We start from the raw sequence: 22245 nt of genomic DNA on the forward strand, positions 1-22245 counted from the left end.
TGCTCTGGGCATGTATGTTTACATTTAGACAAGTGTTTCTGCAACATTCTTCGGTTTACTTGTCTTAGCAGCAGCTGCTGCGTGAACACACACACACAGCTGATAAGCCCTTTTTAGTAATGGGCTAGTTTGAAAGAGACTCCCTCAAGCTTATTCTCACACTGTGCAAAAACTTACAAGCGTCTGATAAAGAATCAATATTTCTTTGCGCGGGACAATGAAACGGAAAAAATCTTTTATTAATGTCTTCACAAAGTTACAGCGGTAAATGAATAAACATTATTATAGAGTTAAAACTGAGGTCTGAAAAACTATACATCTTGTCAAGTCTAGGGTGCAGCAGGTAGCATAAAAAGGAAGTCAAAGTGGAGTTTCAAAGAGCTGCTGGCTATTGTTTCTGAGGCACGTCGGTGAGGGGGGTGTTTCGAATCTGTCCGTAAGAGCGTGCAAAGTCCCTGGAAAACAGCAGAACAAAAGACACACATATGTATATATTCTTGGAACCAATAATTATTGGGGACGCTCTGGGGACGCTCACGTTGCAGGTGGTGGAAAGCACCAATTAGAAATGTTACTGATTTATGCGGGGAAACCTTTTATATCCGAGAACAAAACAAGTGAGTGGGTGTCCTGTGAAGCAGAGATGACCAATCGCAAAGGGCAGGCTAAAGATAAATTTTGAGGAGAACAACACACCCTTTTCACACCCCGCTTGGGAGATGAAAACTAGCAGCGATTTCCCACACACAGGCTTATCTCTGTTCCAGCTGTCACACATTCAGCTGTGGCATAAATCAGCAAATGCAAAACCTACAAATGCTACAGAGAGGTGTTTAACAGCCATCAGCTCAGGCCTGACCTGCATATGCAACAGGATGAAGCAGCAGGGGGGAACCTTTCACTTTGGGTTGCAGGTAGAAGGTGACATTTTTCCTTGCCTCCTTGTGTAAACTAATTCCCTGGACACGTAAGAAAAACAAAGGTCTAGCAGCTCAGGAAGAAAGCTCAGCGGGGTTTGAGATGTACAGGTTTTCTACTTGCAGTGAGACATCATTCTGCTCTGTGCACAGAAAGTGTCAGAGTACATTTGGGAAAAGCAAATCTTAATGTTCAAGAAGCATCTGAGACACAGACACCAGGGAATTAAAGACCCAGTCCTTACTGAGGTTGAGGGAAGTGGTGCAGCCCTGGCACAGGTTTACCAATCCCATGAGAGCCAGGCTTGGGGGGCAAAGACTGCAATGATCAGGCCCTGCTTGGGAACCTGTAACTGGACGGATAAAAACCTGAGCATCTCCAGATGTTGCTAAACTCCAGCTCCCATCAGCCCCAAGTCCCAGCATCACCAATGGATGAGGGGAGATTCACTCTAGCAACATCTGGAGGGCCCATAGTTCTTCTAGAGGTTTGTCATTACTAGAAAATAGGATGCTGGACTTGAATCAGGGCAGGCGAGGCAATTATTGTGCTCTAGCGATTATGTGTTGACTGAACAAAGTCCTGGAGCATTAAACTTAAACCTGGATTGGCTTTCTGTTGTGCCAAAACAGAATAATTGTTTTCACATGATCCTTTCAAACTCTTAAGTCTTGGAGAGTTGCTGTATTCCTGCTTTGAGGAAATGGAGATTTGCTGAACATCGAGTCTGATCTTCGGACTTTTTCCATCACAAGTGATGCTGTAAGATCTTATTTGGGGTGTACAAATACACAAAAAATCTTTTTCAAGGAAGAAGGAAAAGAAACCTGCTTTCTTTAATGCTAGACTTTTCCCCACAAGAGAGTTTGCTTATATTTAAAGTTTGCTTATATGTAAATCTTCCACACACTTAAGGATTCAGAAACAGATCAAACCCTGCAAGACTAAAAAACTTTTCTTAGGTTGGGGAACAATGTCTGGTTCAAGTGATTGCCAGCACTTTTAAGGTTATGGGGGTGAATTTAGGCCAAGTTATCACATGCTTTCATTATTTCATGTCTTCAACCTCAAGTGATGGCTTTCATGTACAAACAGCCATCCCAGGTGAAACACCAAATGCCAAGTTGTCTTATCATTTCGCTTCTTCTTTAAATATCTATAGGGCTGTCACGAGGAAGAAGGAGCAAACTTGTTGTCCCCTGTTCCAGAGGCTCCGGAGACCAATGGCTTCTGGTTACAAGAAAGGAGATTCTGACTCAACATCAGGAAGAACTGTCTGACAGTAAGAGCTGTTCGACAGTGGAACAGACTCCCCGAAGAGGAGGACTCTCCCTTCCTAGAGGTTTTTAAGCAGAGGGTGGATAGCCATCTGTCATGTATGATCTAGCTGAGATTCCTGCATTGCAGGGGGTCGGATTAGATACTACAATTCAAACAGACACAAAGACAGTTCACATGTTCTACAGTGATACCTCAGGTTACATACACTTCAGGTTACATAAGCTTCAGGTTACAGACTCCGCTAACCCAGAAATAGTACCTTGGGTTAAGAACTTTGCTTCAGGATGAGAACAGAAATTGTACTCCGGCGGTGCGGCGGCAGCAGGAGGCCCCATTAGCTAAAGTGGTGCTTCAGGTTAAGAACAGTTTCAGGTTAAGAACGGACCTCCAGAACGAATTAAGTACTTAACCCGAAGTACCACTGTACTGCAATGAGGAAAGTAGGCATGCATGGGTGAATCCATTCTTATTCAAAGGACCCACAAGAGTCTCCCAAGTGAGATCTGAACCTTGGCTTAGAATCGTAGAATTGTAGATTTGGAAGGGACCACAAGGGTCATCCAGCCCAAACCCCCTGCAACGATGGAATATTTTGCCCAACGTGGGGCTCAAACCCAGAACTCTGAGATCAAGAGTTTCGTGCTCTCCCAACTCAGCTTCTTAGGATGTTTCCACACAGCCATGCTCCCTGGGGATTAGTCTGCTTTGACTATTAAAAAAGGTAAAGGTAAAGGTCCCCAGGCACCGCCGATCCACTGCTCAGCAGTGACTGCATAGCCCTCTGCAAGGCAGAACCATCAGCTGGTTGTTGGGTCTTGTTGGGTCAATGCACCCTGCAAGATAAGGTAAAGGGACCCCTGACAGTTAAGTCCAGTCGCAGACGACTCTGGGGTTGCGGCGCTCATCTCACTTTACTGGCCCAGGGAGCTGACGTTTGTCCTCAAGACAGTTTTTCCAGGTCATGTGGCTAGCATGACTAAGCCGCTTCTGGCGAAACCAGAGCAGCGCACTAAAACGCCGTTTACCTTCCCGCTGGAGCTGTACCTATTATCTACTTGCACTTTTGACGTGCTTTCGAACTGCTAGGTGGGCAGGAGCAGGGACCAAGCAACGGGAGCTCACCCCGTTGCGGTGATACGAACCGCCAACCTTCCGATCGGCAAGCCCTAGGCTCAGTGGTTTAGACCACAGCACCACCCATGTCCCTCCTTTGACTATTAGACTAACACCAATCCAGGGTGTTTGGCAAACACCACATATATTGGCTGTTCAAAATGCACTAGCAGCAGTTAGCACTGCAGCTGTCTCTCCAAAGTGTCAATGGTAATGCTGCCTTTCACCTACAGCTTCCAGAGAAAGAAGTCGGGACCCATTTTTATTATTATTTTTTGTTCTGAACTGTTCTTTTAATAGCACGCTTTAAGGTTGTAACCCAACTCTAGGATGAAGGGCGGGAAATAAATAAATTAATAGTTCCTTCCCCGCAGATGCCCAAGGAAGAAACAGCATACGTAAAAGGAAGAGGTAGCAGAATTGATAGAAGCCACAGAACTGAGCTTTCCTTGGTACGTAAATTTTTAAAGCACAGCACAAACACAGAGATAAGATGTGAAAGCAGGGACTTAGATGGCCTGGCTAGCTGGTTAACAGCAACCTATTTTTATGGAATGAGGTGAGTGCATTTCTACCAAGTGTGCTTGGCTAGATGGATTGCCCAAAACAGGGGTGGGCAAATTTGTCTGGCCAGTGAGCCAGACTGTTATCTCCCCTACCTGTTGGGGGCTAAGTTTGACACACTGGAAGGTACCTTTTTTGCAGAGTGCTATCTTGCAGGGTGGCGCTGCGGCTTAAACCACAGAGCCTAGGGCTTGTCAATCAGAAGGTTGGCGGTTCGAATCCCCATGACGGGGTGAGCACCCGTTGCTCGGTCCCTGCTCCTGCCAACCTAGCAGTTCAAAAGCACGTCAAAGTGCAAGTAGATCAATAGGTACCACTCCGGTGGGAAGGTAAACGGCGTTTCCGTGCGCTGCTCTGGTTCGCCAGATGCGGCTTAGTCATGCTGGCCACATGACCCGGAAGCTGTACACCGGCTCCCTCAGCCAATAAAGCGAGATGAGCGCCGCAACCCCAGTCTCGTCTGCGACTGGACTTAACGGTAAGGGGTCCCTTTACCTTATCTTGCAGGGTGCATTGACCCAACAAGACCCAACAACCAGCTGATGGTTCTGCCTTGCAGAGGGCTATGCAGTCACTGCTGAGCAGTGGATCGGCGGTGCCTGGAAACTCCATTTTGGCTGACTCAGGCCATTACTTGCCCCATGCCAGGCATCAAATCACACACTTCATTGGCTTTCTTACCCTCCCTTCCCCCAAAGGCCGCAGAGTGGATTGGAACAATGAAAGATAAAAAACAGCTACAAACCATAAAACAAGTGTAAACACAAATAAAAAACAGTTCCATCTGTACAGACAATTTCACAAATTCAGTTCCCACTTGCACAAATTTTGGAGGCGGAGCAATCAATGTAACTACGGTTTGCAAACCAGCTCTAATATGTCATGTGCTATTTTCATTTGCCATTCCTTCCCAAACCATGGCTTACAATAGACTCAGGTGAAGAATGACAGGTTGGCATGTTATCTGAAAACAGGATACCAATGCACTATCTCACCCGAGCCCTGAATAACAGAATTTGGTATGTAGTCTTATTTCATTTTCATTGTAAGGGTGCATAAAGATGCAAAACAGATTGGAATGCTGTTTACTAGTTAATAGATATTTCCCCCCAGCATACCATTAATCAAGTTTAAAAATAAGCACAGGTACCTACCAATGCGTCAACAGAAACATGTTTTTAATCTTCTTGGCTTCCCCTGGCATTCAGTGTTTCCTGACAAGAGAAAAGATTTCTTTTTACTAACTAAAACACCCCACAATTCTCAAATCTAAAATTGGTAGCAGTTCATAGTTATCATTATTAAAAGACATCAAACCAACAATTACGAAAAAGCTTTAGGGGGGAAAAACACACATTTGTAATGTTTTAAGTTCTTTGTTACATTAGTTGTCCATAAATTCTAGGATTACAAGTTACTAGTTATGAGGTTTTACATTTGTTTAATAGGGAATAATTTCCTCCAATTAAACTGACCGAACTAAGGCTTTTTAGATGACTAGAACAAATTAAGCTTTTTAATATGAAATTTTAGGTGGTGATCTTAAAGCCTCCCTTTTCTATAATCTAAAATAGAACTTGCTAATTTGTACCCTTCCCTGCTTTTATTGGTTATATTAAGATAAATTAAGTGAGATTAAAATCTTATTTGATTTATTTACCTTTGCAAATGAAGACCGTTTTAAGGGTTACACATCCTCTGCCTCTGACGAAAGCGACCTCAATTAGTCAAGTCAGAAAGTCTTTAAAAGCTTTGTGTTTATTGCTTCCAGCACGGAGTGAGGTGGTCATTAAGGTACCAAAATTCTCAAAAAACAAACAAAAATTCCGAAGTTGCACTAAGTGAAGAAATGCTCAACAAGATGAAAACTAAATCACAGGTGTTTTGTTTTTTTAAAAATTTTTGTTTCAGAAAAAGCATTAACTATTTTAAACCAATAATTTGTTTTTTAAAAAATGTGGAAATCCAGTAGATCGATACCATTTGGATAACTCCTTTAAAAGCCTTTAAGTCTATATTGTGTATAGGTGAATAAATATATGTATATATCTATATATATATATATCTATAATATAATGAAATGCACCTTTAGGTTTATACCATTTTATTAAAAAAGCAAATAGTTGTACAGTGTTTTAGTAGGAGCAATTTAATATTGATCGTTGTTAAAAATCACTCCCTCCCTGTTTACTACTATTTATGAAGGTTTTTAAATAAATAATGCATACTCTCACACACACTGATTTTTCTTTCAAAAGTTTATTTAGTATCAAGCAAGAGTAATCTTTGCTTAACACTACAGAACATTTCAAGACTCAAGTTACAAAATACCACATTATTTGCATCTGTGATCTGCCTCCCTTTTTACGTAGGTTTGCAAAGAGAAAGACTAGCAAAATGGTTGAAAGATAAAAACTAGAAGAACTAAATTGTCGAAAACCTTTAAAATAAAAGGTTACGCTTAGGTTAAAATCATGGATTAACATATTTAATAAACCTAGCTGTTTTTAACACTAGTTAATCAAAGGTTATATTTTCTCTCTCTCTTTTTTTTGTTTGTTTTGATCACCTATCGGTTCTCCCCCCACCCCCACCCGCCCGAATACAATCTGGAAATAACAAAGTTCCGCGTTTCAACGTGTCTTCCTGTCCAGGCTTTTCATTCAGCAAAAAATAGATTAAGCTCAGTCCGTCCATTCAGATTAAGCACTTTGATTTTAATAAAAAGGGATTGTTCATAGAAAAAAATTACTTTGAACAGTATACAGGACTGGTGGAGATTGGGTATTTCACAACATCAGACAGTGTAATCAGTATCTGGCATATGGCTGCTCTCTGTAGCCTCCTTTTGTTGTCCTTGCTGAAGGTGCCTTGTGTCTTGAACTGGTCCATTCTTCCTGTCCTGAAATGAGGAAGCGTAAACATGGTTCAGGCTTCTACTAAATAGATCTGCGGCTTATTTTTGGGGGGGGGGGGGAGGAAAAGGGTGGCAAAGGGGCATAGCTTAGTGGCACAACTCTAGACAGGGGAGCAGGCAGAGAGGAGGAATAAACAGACAGATCTCCTGAAGGACGGTAGAGCCCCCCCAAATAAAATCAGCATTGGGACCTGTGCTTTTTAAGTTGTTCATAAACCTTCTAGACTAGGGTTTCCCAAACCTGGGAGTCTCCAGCTTCTTTTGCACTATGATTCCTATCATCCATAGCTAGCAAGTCCAGTGGTCAGGGATAATAATGATAATGATAATGATAATAATAATTTATTATTTATACCCCGCCCATCTGGCTGAGTTTCCCCAGCCACTCTGGGCGGCTTCCAACAAAACACTAAAATACAATAACCTATTAAACATTAAAAGCTTCCTTAAACAGATGTCTTCTAAAAGTTTGGTGGTTATTTTTCTCTTTGACATCTGGTGGGAGGGCGTTCCACAGGGCGGGTGCCACTACCGAGAAGGCCCTCTGCCTGGTTCCCTGTAACTTGGCTTCTCGCAATGAGGGAACCGCCAGAAGGCCCTCAGTGCTGGACCTCAGTGTCCGGGCAGAATGATGGAGGTGGAGACGCTCCTTCAGTTATACTGGACCGAGGGAATCGTAGTGCAAAAACAGCTGGAGACTCCCAAGTTTGGGAAACCCTGGTCTAGAGTTAGGGGTCAGCAGGGAGCTGGCAATGTTTGCTAATGATACTAAACTGCTTAGCCTCTTTGAAACGAAAGGACCTATGCAAAGGGTGCGAGCGGGCAGCAAAACCAGAGCCGTCTTTCCCATAGGGCTTAGTGGTGCGTCGCGCCAGGGAGCTGGCCTCTCAGGGGTGCCCCAACAAGTGGGGGAGTTGCGCGGCTTTGCCGGCGGCCTCCCCTTTCCCTGCACACCCGCCAGCTGTGCCCCGCCAACCATAAGGCTGGCGGGCGTGCAGCTTCCCTCCCAAGCCTCCTTGGGAGAAGAGCGATCCTCCCAGAGGCTTGGGAGGGAAGCTGCGCTCTCCTCCCATGGAGGCTTGGGAGGGGTGCAACTTCACTCCCAAGCCTCTGGGGGGATCGCTCTCCCGCAGTGGCATGGGGGAGAGTTGCACCCCCCCCGGATGGCTGGCAGTGCGCAGCTACGGCCACCCCAACACTATCCGTGGTAATTTGGGGGCGCTGGGCGGATATTTGCACCCCAGCGCTGCATCTGCTAAAGACGGCCCTGAGCAAAACAGCAAACATCACACAAATCCAAGCTGCGTTCACATTGGGAATGCTGTGTACCATTCTGGTCACTTCACCTCAAAAAGGTTATTTGCAGAGTGGGAGAAGGGTTCAGAAAAGGGCAACCCAAATGATCCGAGGGGGTGGATCAACTCCCCCAAAGAGTTTGCAGCGTTGGGGACTTTGTAGTTTTGAGAAAAGATGAATAATGGAATTTTACAAAAGTGTGCATGACATGGAGGAAGCAGGCAGAGAAATGTTTTCCTTCCTCTCTTGTAACACTAGAACCTCCAGGCATCCAATGAAGTTGAATGTTGGGAGATTCAGGGACAGATGTAAGAAAATACTTCACACATTCACACACACACACCCAGCAGTGATGGCCACCAATGTGGATGGGATTTAAGAGGATTAGACAAACTCATGGAAGAAAAGGCTATCAATGGCCTTGACTATACTGAGGCCAGTACAGGTGAAACTCGAAAAATCAAAGGCTCAGGAACCCATTGCAGCTGTTATGGATTGAATGGCTACTGCACCTTTCCACAATATTCTAATTTTCAGAGATTGTTAATTTGGGGTTTTCATCAGCTGTATGCCATAATCATCACAATTATGACAAATAAAGGCTTGACATATCTCGCTTTGCATGTCATGAGTCTATCTCATATATTAGTTTCACCTTTTAAGTTGAATTACTGAAATAAATGAACCTTTCCACAATATTCACCTGTAGGCTTCCGAATACCAGTTTCCAGAAAGCACAGCGGGGAGACTATTTTTGTAAAGCAATTTCCTGTTCCATTCAGTGTGAAGGAGTAGGTGAGGGCTCAGGTCTAGGGGTTGAAATATAGCCTTCCAGGCCTTCAAACCCTCCTCAGGACACGCCCCTCACCACTGCAGGGGGTTGGACTAGATGACCCTCGGGAGCCCTTCCAACTCTATGATTCTAAGCCTGCTTCACACCCCCAGTGTTTTTCCTGTCTTAAATGTGCCCTTGACCTTTTGGGGAGCTACATAAAAACCTTAGAGATAGCGTGTAGCTTTCAGGTGGGTTGTTTTTGGCGTGTGTGTGTGTGTGTGTGTGTTTCTTGAGATTCTCTGGTCCCAGACCATTTAAAGGTCAAAACCATCACTTTGAATTGAGCCCGGAGACGAACTGGCAACTAACGAAACTGGTGGAGGATTAAAGAGTGTACCAAGATCCATTCTATCAGCCTCAGATCAAAGCTGGCAGCTACGAAGACTGCATTAACAAAGAGGCAGTCGCTATAATTAAACAAAAACATCCTATGCACATAGCCTGAGCTTTCTCTCTTCACTCCTCCATTATTGAAAAAGGGAAATGAATCGCAGCATGGCTGGGCTTAGCCTTATGCATTAAGATGCACACAGACTTTCTCTCCATGCTCTGGGTTCAGACGTATTCTGTGGTTTGATTTCCTGCTTGGCTAAGGCAGCAGCAAAATGGGCTGTGTGCCCATACTGAATATGCTTAACTCTTGCTAAGGCAACCTTCTCAACTTTGCGCCTTCCAGGCCTGTATCTTCCATCAGCCCCAGCCATGGTGGCAGGGGATGCTGAAAGTTATGGTCAAAAAGATCTGGAGGACACTGGACTGGGCAAAGTTGGTTAAAGGCTTTTGATTACATGCTTTGGACTATCTTCCGCTTGGACTACTGCAATGCACTCTCTGTGGGGCTATCTTTGAAGGTGACTCGGAAACTAGAACTAATCCAGAATGCGGGAGCTAGACTGGTGACTGGGAGTGGCCGCTGGGACCATATTAACACCGGTCTTAAAAGTTCTCCATTGGCTCCCAGTACGTTTCCAAGTACGTTTTCAAAGTGTTGGTGTTGACCTTTAAAGCCCTAAATGGTCTTGGATCTGTGTGTCTAAAGGAACGTCTCCACCCCCATCGTTCAGCCCGGACACTGAGGTCCAGCTCCAAAGGCCTTCTGGTGGTTCCCTGACTGTGAGACGTGAAGCTACATGGAACCAGGCAGAGGGCCTTCTCAGCAGTGGCACCCACGCCGTGGAAAGCCATCCTATCAGATGTCAAGGAGATAAATAGCTATACCAGTGGTACCTCTGGTTACTTACTTAATTCGTTCCGGAGGTCCATTCTTAACCTGAAACTGGTCTTAACCTGAAGCACCACTTTAGTTAATGGGGCCTCCCGCTGCCGCCGCACAATTTCTGTTCTCATCCTGAAGCAAAGTTCTTAACCCGAGGTACTATTTCTGGGTTAGCGGAGTCTGTAACCTGAAGCGTATGTAACCCAAGGTACCACTGTACAACTTTTAGAAGACATCTGAAGGCAGCCCTGTGTCGGGAGGCTTTTAATGTTTGGCGTTTTATTATGTTTTTATATGTGTTGGAAGACTCACTGGGGCAACCCAGCCTGATGGGCAGGGTCTAAATAATAAAATTATTATTATTATTATTACATCTGAATGCAGACATTCTGAACCAATGGGAGCTTCCAGACCACCCTGTTCCGTACATTTAGATATCACTTCGGAAGCAAGGAAAGACGGCAAATCTTGCTTTGTGTGTTTGCATCAAGCCCATCGCACTCCTCTTTGCTGAAACGTTTCGCCATCACAAGGCAAGCTGAAGCCGGGCCTCCCGCTGCCAGGCAGCTCATTTTAATGCCGAAGCATGAAAACGATCAAAGCTATGCAAGTCCGTGGAGACCAATTTAGCGTGTTGCGAGGGGGGTAAAGAGGAGGCTTAAAGCAGTCTTTCCCTTTTGATACTATCGTGTAATCGGCTGCTCCCCCTCAAGGTGACTTGCGGACATTTAAGCCTGTGACACGCAGGCAGCCTGTGTGGTAGAACGATTTACTATGACAAACAAACCCAAGCGGGGGGCCCGGTTGCTTCAGGTGGGAGGTGTGTGGTGGGTATTATTTATTTTAAGCATCATCAAGCATACTTCAAAGGTGTCCCCAGAAACGGTTTCCAGACTTGTCCCTGAAAAAGTGTCGCAACATCCATTAAGAGTGGAAAATTGCGAGTCACCTGCTCTAACAGCAGGCAAGTCGTGAGGGTGTTATTTGTGGCAAGACGGGGAGGGGTGCCCAGCCTCATGACAGGTCGGATCCTGAGCCCCTCTGATCTCCAGCCAAAGGTTTAACGTTATCCCCAAAGCAAAGGTGTCTCTTAACATGCTTTGTGTGTCTAATCCGACACAGATTTCTTTAATTAAACCTGTCACCTCTGCACTCCGGCGCGTGTGCGTGTGTGTTTTTAATTAATCTCCGTCGAGTAGCATGTGGGTTCTGCTCTGGAAATTATTCTTTATCAACAAGAACCCCAGCTCCTCTTTTTCCCTTCTGCCTACCTAAAGCACCCTTTTTTTTATATAACCTCTGTTTAATGACCTACCTCCTCGAATTCATTCAAGTGGCGCAGAAAAGCAAAGCTAAAGCATTGGGGGTGGGGGGAAACCCCGCAGGCCAAGTGAGAAGCGTTAAAAATATTCAGCAAGAAACTTGAGTTAAGAATGAGGTCAAGGGCACTTTCATACATCCAGACACACCAGCTCAAGCCAAGGAGACTCAGGCAGCGGCTTGGTATACCCAGAAGCTAGAGGGCAGGCTCTCAGACATCATGACACACCTGTTCTATAAAGGTAAAGGGTAAAGGGACCCCTGACCATTAGGTCCAGTCATGGCCGACTCTGGGGTTGTGGAGCTCATCTCACTTTACTGGCCGAGGGAGCCGGCGTACAGCTTCCGGGTCATGTGGCCAACATGACTAAGCCACTTCTGGCCAACCAGAGCAGCGCACAGAAACGCCATTTACCTTCCCGCCGGAGCGGTACCTATTTATCTACTTGCACTTTGACGTGCTTTTGAACTGCTAGGTTGGCAGGAGCTGGGACTGTGAAATGGGAGCTCACCCCGTCGTGGGGATTCGAGCTGCCGACCTTCTGATCGGCAAGTCCTAGGCTCTGTGGTTTAACCCACAGCGCCACCCGCGTCCCATTCTATGCCCATGGCTAATTCATTCCACAACTGGGAGAATTTGGCTACTCTCTCTATTTGTTAATCGCTACCTCAAATGGCTCCTCTTATGTGTATCCTTTAGCTTAAGTCCTCCTCTATCAACTGAAATGAAGCGTAAATATGTGGAACTGAATTTGCACATTTTCATCTCTCCTTACGCTTTGCCCTCTATCAGGATTTAGAACAGTGTTTCCACAACTTGGATCTCCAGCTGTTTTTGAACTACAACTCCCATCATCCCTTGACCACTGGTCCTGCTACCTAAGAATCATGGGAGTTGTAGCCCCCAAAAGAGCTGGAGACCCAGGTTTGGGAAACCCTGATGATAAAAAAGTCCTTGAGGCTTCTCTCCCTTGCGCACTTTTTTAAAGCTTGTACTACTTTAAAAACATTATTATATACAGCGTATGGATTTATGTGTAGGTATTAATAACATTAGGGACACGGGTGGCACTGTGGGTTAAACCACAGGCCTAGGACTTGCTGATCAGAAGGTCAGCGGTTCAAATTCCCGTGACGGGGTGAGCTCCCATTGCTCTGTCCCTGCTCCTGCCAACCTAGCAGTTTGAAAGCACGTCAAAGGGCAAGTAGCTAAATAGGTACCACTCCAGCAGGAAGGTAAACGGCGTTTCTGTGCGCTGCTCTGGTTGGCCAGAAGCGGCTTAGTCATGCTGGCCACATGACCCGGAAGCTGTACGCCGGCTCCCTCGGCCAATAAAGCGAGATGAGCGCCACAACCCCAGAGTTGGCCACGACTGGACCTAATGGTCAGGGGTCCCTTTACCTTTACCGTATTAATAACATTATTTGTATTAGCACATGTTTGCAGTCTCCCAGGGAGATCAAAAGGAAGTGAATAGTAGCAGCAACATGGAAGGAGAAACCAGTGAGCTGAGCTCCGTTAAACTCTTTGTTGGGGACGTTCAGAGATACCTGACTTGGCTCAGCGCTACTCATGAAACGAAACAAAGCACCTTAAATTGGGAGGCACCTGTTGGCTATGCTAAAGTTTGTCCAGCCGATGTTGTGCACAGGCCAGACTGTTTGCCGTGTGTGTGTGTGTGTGTATGTATGTGTGTGTGTGTGTGTGTGTGTGTGTTCATGCACGAGTGGGAAATTACCATGTTGGGTGGTGGCAGTTGGCAACAAGGGAAAGTGAAAGAAGCATTTGCAAGACAGGAGAACTCCAGGCAGCAAGAACACAAAAATGCCCTGCTGGATCAGACCAGGCCTGTCTGGTCCTGCATTCTGTTCTCACACTGACCGGCCAGATGTTGACAAGAAGCGCACTAACAGGACAAGAAGGCAAAAGACCTCACTCACTCATACTCCCCAGCAACTGCGATTCTGAATGTTCAGCTTCTTTGGCCTATCCTGGGATGGGTTCTAGTATTATGAAAGATGGAGAAAAACGTTTCTCTACCCATTTCCTCCATGGCATGCACAATGAAATCTGCCGCTTCGGTGGAGACGGTATCTTGTAGTGTGCAGATGTGAGAGCCGATTTTTCTTTTTCATGCAAGGCAGCAAATTCAAAATGCCTGAGAACCATTCTCTTTTTACATGAAATTCGCTTCTCCCAGAACATGAAAGTTACTCACTGTAAGAATCGTATGTGTCGTCACTCAGGCCATGGGCGTAATCATAGTAATCGCCACCACTGTTTGGAAAGAGAAAAACAATCCAGCTGTTAATAAAAGAATTGTGATACAGCAGGAACACAGCTCACAAGAGCTTGTGAGAATGTGCTTTTTGCAGCCGGGTCCCCCCCCCCCGCCCACTCAAAAACCAATGCCGAACCTGCTACCTGGGCAGGGGTCACCTATGTGGCGCCCTCCATATGTGGATGGACTACAACTCCCATCACCACTGACCAATGGCTATCTGCAACACACCATGCTGGCTATTCCTGCACAGAAGCGACTGATAAAAAAAAATCTATAAAATTTTATTAACGCTTTTCATAATACAATTAAAAATGAACTAATGTAAATAAAAACAGAACACACTTAAGCCTTATCTCACACAGAGAGTGGTGGACCATCCTAGCTCCCACCTGGGAGCTTTCCTTTCCTCTCTTTTCCTGCCTATCACCAATTTTTTATAATTGCTTAGATCCTTCCCCTCCCTGAACCTCCACCTCCCGAGCAGAATTGTAAACTGGCATAGAAATTATTTATGCAAATAAAATATACATTGCCCTGGGTCTATTGAATTATATTACTAGCCGCATATTTTAAAAATAAATAAATCTGGGATGTTCCTTGGCTCAAACTTGGGCCACTGCTCAAGGATAAGGGCCATTGCATTGTAAGCAGAAAGTCCCAGGTTCCATTCCCTACAGCTCCAGCCCAAAGTGGGGGTCTCATTGAACAGGGCTTGGGAATATTTTACCCTTTGAGATCCATTTCCCAGCTGAACAGACAGTTCTGGGCTGGGTGGAGCGATCATGTGGCTCTGTGTAAAACAGCTCTACCATCATACCTCGGGTTAAAGTCGCTTCAGGTTGAGTGTTTTCAGGTTATGCTCTGCGGCGACCCGGAAGTAATGGAATGCGTTACTTCCGGGTTTCACCGCTCGTGCATGCGCAGACGCTCAAAATGAAGTCACGCACATGCTCAGAAGCGGCGGACCGCGACCCGCGCATACGCAGACACGGGTTGAGTTCTGCTCTGGATGCAAATGGGGATCCAGAATGGATCCCGTTCACATCCAGAGGTACCACTGTATTATGTTCATAAGGGGTTCAAGATGTTTTACACGAAGCCAGGTCAGCTGAAATATGTTTGTGTGTTTTGTTGTTTTTTTTACCAGAATTGGGTCCAAAGCAGTTCACAAATTTAATCCATCAACACATGATAATAACATAAAACACGCGATAAAAACCACCGGCAGATGAAACAGAAGCGATCAGCTACGTTTTGCAATACTCTAAAAGCCTGGGAGAATGAAAAGGCTTTCATCTGGCGCATAATGGGAAGCAGCCAGACAAACCACCATGGGAGGGTGGTGCCATTGATGGGAGGTCACAGCACAAAAGTCCTCCATCTCTGGCCTCTTAATGAGGAAAAGAGAAAGGCCTTTTTATACCTGCTTTGCTGATCTGAATTATTCTGCAATTAGTGGACAAATTGGTTCACAAAGGCAAGTTGTTTCAAGCACATTAGAAAGAAAACAGAGGGGCTCTTGCATGCTGTTGGGTCAAGCGGCTAACTGGTCTATTATGACTTGGCCTTGACTGGCAACATTTTTCTGTCTCTTCACCCAGCTAATTGAGATAAGAGAGCCGGGCCATCCAACAGGTAGATTGTGATCTACTGGTAGATCACAGGACCTTCTCGCCCTGCAAAGAAAAACTCAACTGCCAGTTTTTTTTTAATAGTGGGAGTAGATCTCAAGTTGGACATGCATGCTCTAGAGGATGCGCATTAAATGGAGGGTGATTGATAATTGTGGACAATCTTTCCTCCAAGCCATCTCCTCACTGAGGAAACCCAAAGAAGGTTTCCAGAAACATAGCCAGATCAAAAGGAACCACCTAAAATCTTTATAGCAGGGCAGGTTGCAGCATCACTTTTTAATTCCACGAAAGCAACCCCCCGCCCAACGCACACTCGTATTTTGATAAGAGAATTTTATACTGACATTTGCTATCGTTCCATACAGTATCCGATTACTTATTGTACGACTCATCACGTCTGCAGGCCTGAAAGCAGCTGAGCCCCCGTCCCCTTACCTGTCAATCCTGTCAGAATTACTTTGGCTGGGCTTCATTTTACAAACCTAAGTGCCTGTTAAACCGAAAGCGACTTGCCTTTCGTGGCATGTAAACAGCAAAACCAATAATCCTTGGTGGGAAGGGAAAATTCGCTTATTTACATTGAAGGTATCTGGAGGGCGGGGGGAAATCCTCAAAACTTTATTAGCAGGCAGACCCTTCAGCGCCAATAACCACATCAGAAAGTTATAACGCGAGGTGGCTGGAGCTGTTTGCTTGAGTGCGGCCTGCATTTACCCTTCTCAGCCCACCCAACACGTAATTGAATTGTGCTCCTGTAAGCCTCCATTTTGCAGGCAGATTGAAATGAACCTGGCTACTTCTTAAATATGGGAACTTTACGGAAGGTGGCAAGAGCAAGTGAGGCACAACCGAAATATACCTAGCTGGCCACAGGGGAAATTTAAGGGGTGCATCCTGGCCAGGAGTTCACCTACCAGGCCTGGGGGGGGGGGGGGGGAATGGATGTTCAATGGGTCTATTATTATAAAAGTTTTTAGGGTTTTTTTTTAAGCCTTCTGTAAAAAGGGGAAAAAACACACTCTGCACAAGCTGACATTAGGTCCCTTAAAACGTCTGGCACTCAGAAACTCAGATATAATTAGATTAGATTAGATTAGATATAAACTCTAATCACTAAATGGCACCTTAAACTTAGGTTATGGTTGCCACAATGGAATGTCTAGGCACTTTTTTTTCTTTTTACATTGAGGTTTGTATGGTTGTTGTAGTTAATTTCGTTTCTATGCCGCTTTATATTTTAAAGAACAAATCTCAAATGCTGGCACATCAAATATAAACATCCAGAATAAAATGAATACAGGCTTCAAGGAAAATATTACAGATCCTTCTCTAAGGGATATTCTGCTTTCCCCAGTTGCCAGTCTGGCATCCAGAGATCTCCACACGCAATTTGGAGCCAGTTCCAAAATGAGCCTGGCTAATTTCTAACATTGCTGGCACTCTGCACATGCTAAGAGGCACGGCCTCAGAAAACAGAAGTGGGCAGCTTCAGGAAAACTTGTTGTGTAGGCTGCCAATCTTGAGAGTCACACAATGTGTAGCACTTGCACAATGGGAACTGTGCTGGCCTGAGGACAAGCTGCAAGTTTTACTGAAAGCATGAAGACCATGCATCTATCCCAAGCTAACCTGCCAGGAAACATTCACTGGAAAGAGAGTGCAATGTGACGTGCAGCTAGTTCTCAGTCACTCTTTCTGGGTGCCAATAATCCTTTGGGTCACAATAATCTTTTGGGTCACACATACAAGTGCTCACAGACTTGCTTAAGACAACAAGGGACCTTCACCGGTTCCCTTCTACCCCATGACAAGTTCCTGTCCTTGGACCTCAAGAAATAAGAGCAAGTTTTATACAGTGAGGAAAAGCTATTAGGCGGGGAAGAAAAACCAAGTCCCGCAATCATTCATGAGCCAAAGAGGGAGAACGATCACTTGTTAAAAAACTGCACAGGCTTAAACAACTTGCAACCTGCCAAGCTGAACATACCCCACTAGCTGTGTACTTGCTTGGTGTTGAATTTTGCAATCCAGGGCTCATTTGTTTATTTAAATAACGTATAGGGTTTCAGCCTCGGAGAAAGTGCCTGAGCAGAAATAGCGGTAAAGTACGGGAATTCAGAATGCGTCCATCCTAATCAGAAGCCTCTGTATAAAAATAATAAATATGCTAAAAACCACTTTGGAAACAAGCTGTCAGAATCGATGAGATTTTATTTGTTCGTGCTCCTCGCGTTCTGCCTTTCCAACACATCGCCCAGGGTGGCAGACAAATCAAAATAAAAACACTGCCGCAAAAAGCAAAGCCACCTCGGAGGAGAAGGCAAGCTTTAGAGGAGAGTGCAGTGCTACAGGGCTGAAATGGGCCGGTTTTCTCCATGGATCAGTCAACGTTCTCCCCTCAATCAATCCACAGGAACAGTTGAATGAACAATACATAAGAGAAGATGAGCGCTGGGAGCACAGATTGCTTGCCTTAACTATGGAAGGGCTGTGATGGCTATCCAACCCAATATTAGGCAAATACATTCCAACTAGAGATTGCACTCATCAAGAGAGGCACCTGTCCCAGTGTGGCACTCCCCTGATGTTTCACATTACAACGTCCATCATCCCACAACGTCCAGGACAAGGTGCACAACCTGGGAGTTATTTTGGACTCACAACTGTCCATGGAGACACAGGTCAATTCTGTGTCCAGGGTGGCTGTCTACCACCTCCATCTGGTATGCAACTGAGACCCTACCTGATTGCACACTGTCTTGCCAGAGTGGTTATCTCCCACTTGGACTACTGCAATGCGCTCTACGTGGGGCTACCTTTGAAGGTGACCCAGAAACGATAGCTAATCCAGAATGCAGCTGCTACAAACGTTTGTTGGGGGAGACCTAGGTTTTTTGTGGGGGGAGTTATTTTTCCTGTCTTCACGCTTTTTATGATGGAGGACCACTGTAGCCACCCCCAACGACACGTTCTCAAGATGGAGGGGGAGGGAACAGCTGCAGTCGCCTGCGGTTCCTGCACAATGTTTGCCATCTTGCCAAAGGTTGCAGGCAGCTTTACCTGCAGCAATTGCATGTTGATTGCCCTCTTAAAAGACAAAGTCCAGCAACTGGAGGAACGTGTAGCTACGCTCCAAAGAATTAGAGAGCTGGAGCTCTTCTTGGAAGCAACAGAGCACACCGTCTCCACCAAGGAGGAGACAGAGGACTCCCCTGAGAAGGAGGCTAGTTCACCAACACAGGAGCCAGATATATGGAGAAATGTGACTCAAAGAAGTAGGAGGCCCAGGGTTCGCTCTGATTGTTTAGAAATACACAATCGCTTTGAGGTCCTCTCCCCTAGCATGGAAGACGATGAGCAGACTCCATTTGAGGATCTCTCCCTCATTACAGTCGATCAGGTATATGAAGACGAGCAGCAAAGTCAGTCCTCAGGGAATGTGCAGGCGACCTTGGAACGGGCAGCTCACGGAAGAACCCCGACCAAACCTAAGAGGAGGCGTGTAGTGGTGATAGGGGATTCCCTACTGAGGGGAACAGAAGCAGTGATGTGTGGGCCTGACAAGATGTCTCGGGAAGTGTGCTGTCTCCCCGGGGCTAAGATCCAAGATGTAACTGAACGACTGCAAGGAATCATAAAACCCACTGACAAATACCCCATCCTCTTGGTTCATGTGGGAACCAATGACACTGCAAGCAATAGCCTCCAGAAGATCAAAAGAGACTACGAGGCTCTGGGCAGGAAATTGAAGCAATTAAATGCACAAATTGTCATCTCATCTGTCCTCCCAGTTGAACGACGTGGCCCAGGGAGAGAGGGGAAAATAGTGGAAGTGAACAGCTGGCTTCGCAAATGGTGTAAACAGGAACGGTTTGGATTCTTAGATCACGGACTGCAGTTTCTTGAAGATGGACTTCTGGCAAGCGATGGGCTGCACCTCACAACGGTTGGGAGAAATGTTTTTGCCAAAAATCTCAGAAACCTCATCAGGAGGGCTTTAAACTGACTAATGTGGGGGAGGGAGACAGTGCTCCTGAAGGTAGGAGTCTATCAATTGATGAAGATGATCATCATCCAAATGTCATAGACCAAATGGAGCAAACAGCACACAGACCTAGTGGTGGGAGGAAAAAATCCTTAAATAAGAGACACAGGGGAATGATTAATGGACTTCAATGTCTGTACACTAATGCACAAAGCATGGGAAATAAACAAGATGAGCTTGAGCTCTTGGTACAGCAAACTAAATATGACATAATAGGCATCACTGAAACCTGGTGGGATAAGTCCCACGATTGGAATGTAATAATGGAGGGATACAATCTATTTCAGAGAAACAGACCAGACAAGAAAGGAGGAGGAGTGGCGTTATATGTCAGGGATGTGTATACCTGTGAAGAGATCCAAGATTTAGAACCTCAAAGCCAAAGTGAGAGCATTTGGGTCAAAATTAAGGGAGAGAAGAATAACAGTGACCTCATTGTGGGAGTTTACTATAGATCCCCAAGCCAAACGGAGGACATAGATGATGGCTTCCTGGAACAGATGGCCAAGCATGCAAAAGGAAGGGAGATAGTAGTAATGGGGGACTTCAATTACCCGGATATTTGTTGGATGTCAAACTCAGCCAAGAGCATAAGGTCAAACAGATTCCTCACTGGCCTTGCAGACAACTTCATTGTCCAGAAAGTGGCAGAAGCAACAAGAGGAACAGCCATTTTAGATCTGGTCCTAACCAATGTTGATGACCTGGTTAGTGGGGTAGAAGTGGAAGGATCATTAGGCGCGAGTGATCATGCTCTTCTGAAGTTTACTATACAGCGGAAAGGAGCAGCCAAGCATACTAGGATTCAATTTCTTGACTTTAAGAAAGCCGACTTCATAAAACTTAGGGAAGTGCTGGGTGAGATCCCATGGACAGTAATACTAAAAGGAAAGAGAGTTCATGATGGCTGGGAGTTTGTTAAGAGGGAGATAGTAAAAGCACAACGTCAGGCAATACCAATGACACGGAAACATGGAAGGTGCCTAAAGAAGCCAGGGTGGCTATCTAAAGAACTTTTAACTGAGTTAAGATTAAAAAAGGATGTGTACAAAAAATGGAAAAGGGGGGAAACCACCAAAGAGGAATTCAAACAAATAGCCAGCACGTGTAGACACAAAGTCAGAAAAGCTAAAGCACAGAATGAACTCAGGCTTGCTAGAGAGGTTAAAAGCAACAAAAAAGGCTTTTATGGGTATGTTCGTAGCAAAAGGAAGAACAAAGAAACAGTGGGGTCACTCAGAGGAGAAGATGGTGAAATGCAAACAGGGGACACAGAAAGGGCTGAAATCCTCAATGCCTTCTTTGCCTCAGTCTTCTCCGATAAAGAAAACAATGCCCGACCTGAAGAATTTGGAGCAAATGATTCAGCAAAGGAAACACAGCCCAGAATAACTAAGGAGATAGTACAAGAATACTTGGCTAGTTTAGATGTATTCAAGTCTCCAGGGCCAGATGACCTGCATCCAAGAGTATTAAAAGAACTGGCAGATGTGATCTCAGAACCACTGGCAGTCATCTTTGAGAATTCCTGGAGAACAGGCGAAGTTCCGGCAGACTGGAGGAGAGCAAATGTTGTCCCTATTTTCAAAAAGGGGAAAAGAAAGGACCCAAATAATTACCGCCCGGTCAGTCTGACATCAATACCAGGGAAGATTCTGGAGCAGATCATTAAGCAAACAGTCTGTGAGCACCTAGAAAGGAATGCTGTGATCACCAATAGTCAGCATGGATTTCTGAAAAATAAGTCATGTCAGACTAACCTGATCTTGTTTTTTGACAGAATTACAAGCCTGGTAGATGAAGGGAACGCAGTGGATGTAGCCTACCTTGATTTCAGCAAGGCATTTGACAAGGTGCCTCATGATATCCTTGTAAAGAAGCTGGTAAAATGTGGTCTTGACTATGCTACCACTCAGTGGATTTGTAACTGGCTGACTGACCGAACCCAAAGGGTGATCATCAATGGTTCCTCTTCATCCTGGAGAAGAGTGACTAGTGGGGTGCCACAGGGTTCTGTCTTGGGCCCGGTCTTATTCAACATCTTTATCAACGACTTGGATGATGGACTCAAGGGCATCCTGATCAAATTTGCAGATGACACCAAATTGGGAGGGGTGGCTAACACCCCAGAGGACAGGATCACACTTCAAAACGACCTTGACAGATTAGAGAACTGGGCCAAAACAAACAAGATGAATTTTAACAGGGAGAAATGTAAAGTATTGCACTTGGGCAAAAAAAATGAGAGGCACAAATACAAGATGGGTGACACCTGGTTGAGAGCAGTACATGTGAAAAGGATCTAGGAGTCTTGGTTGACCACAAACTTGACATGAGCCAACAGTGTGACGCGGCAGCTAAAAAAGCCAATGCAATTCTGGGCTGCATCAATAGGAGTATAGCATCTAGATCAAGGGAAGTAATAGTGCCACTGTATTCTGCTCTGGTCAGACCTCACCTGGAGTACTGTGTCCAGTTCTGGGCACCACAGTTCAAGAAGGACACTGACAAACTGGAACGGGTCCAGAGGAGGGCAACCAAAATGGTCAAAGGCCTGGAAACGATGCCTTATGAGGAACGGCTAAGAGAGCTGGGCATGTTTAGCCTGGAGAAGAGGAGGTTAAGGGGTGATATGATAGCCATGTTCAAATATATAAAAGGATGTCACATAGAGGAGGGAGAAAGGTTGTTTTCTGCTGCTCCAGAGAAGCAGACACGGAGCAATGGATCCAAACTACAAGAAAGAAGATTCCACCTAAACATTAGGAAGAACTTCCTGACAGTAAGAGCTGTTCGACAGTGGAATTTGCTGCCAAGGAGT

At 45.3% G+C, this 22245-nt stretch overlaps 1 protein-coding gene across 2 annotated transcripts in view; it reads right to left on the reverse strand.

Moving 5' to 3' along the window:
• Window positions 1-218: 218 nt before the first annotated feature.
• Window positions 219-22245, reverse strand: part of KHDRBS3 (KH RNA binding domain containing, signal transduction associated 3) — a 119634-nt gene continuing 97607 nt past the window's right edge. Inside the window, exons 8-11 of one of the 2 annotated variants that reach the window (XM_081012755.1) lie at window positions 13680-13738; window positions 6629-6778; window positions 5031-5090; window positions 219-455 (exon numbers count right to left, since the gene is read on the reverse strand). In XM_081012755.1, coding sequence (XP_080868881.1) covers window positions 6687-6778; window positions 13680-13738 — 151 coding nt within the window. In that variant the 3' untranslated portion in view covers window positions 219-455; window positions 5031-5090; window positions 6629-6686. Of the gene's footprint in view, window positions 456-5030; window positions 5091-5536; window positions 6779-13679; window positions 13739-22245 lie in introns of both variants that reach the window. The other variant, XM_081012756.1, reaches the window with a different exon arrangement.

This window comes from Podarcis pityusensis (genome assembly GCF_964106645.2).
Source record: "Podarcis pityusensis genome assembly, chromosome: 7".
In the NCBI taxonomy this organism is placed as follows: Eukaryota; Metazoa; Chordata; class Lepidosauria; order Squamata; family Lacertidae; genus Podarcis; species Podarcis pityusensis.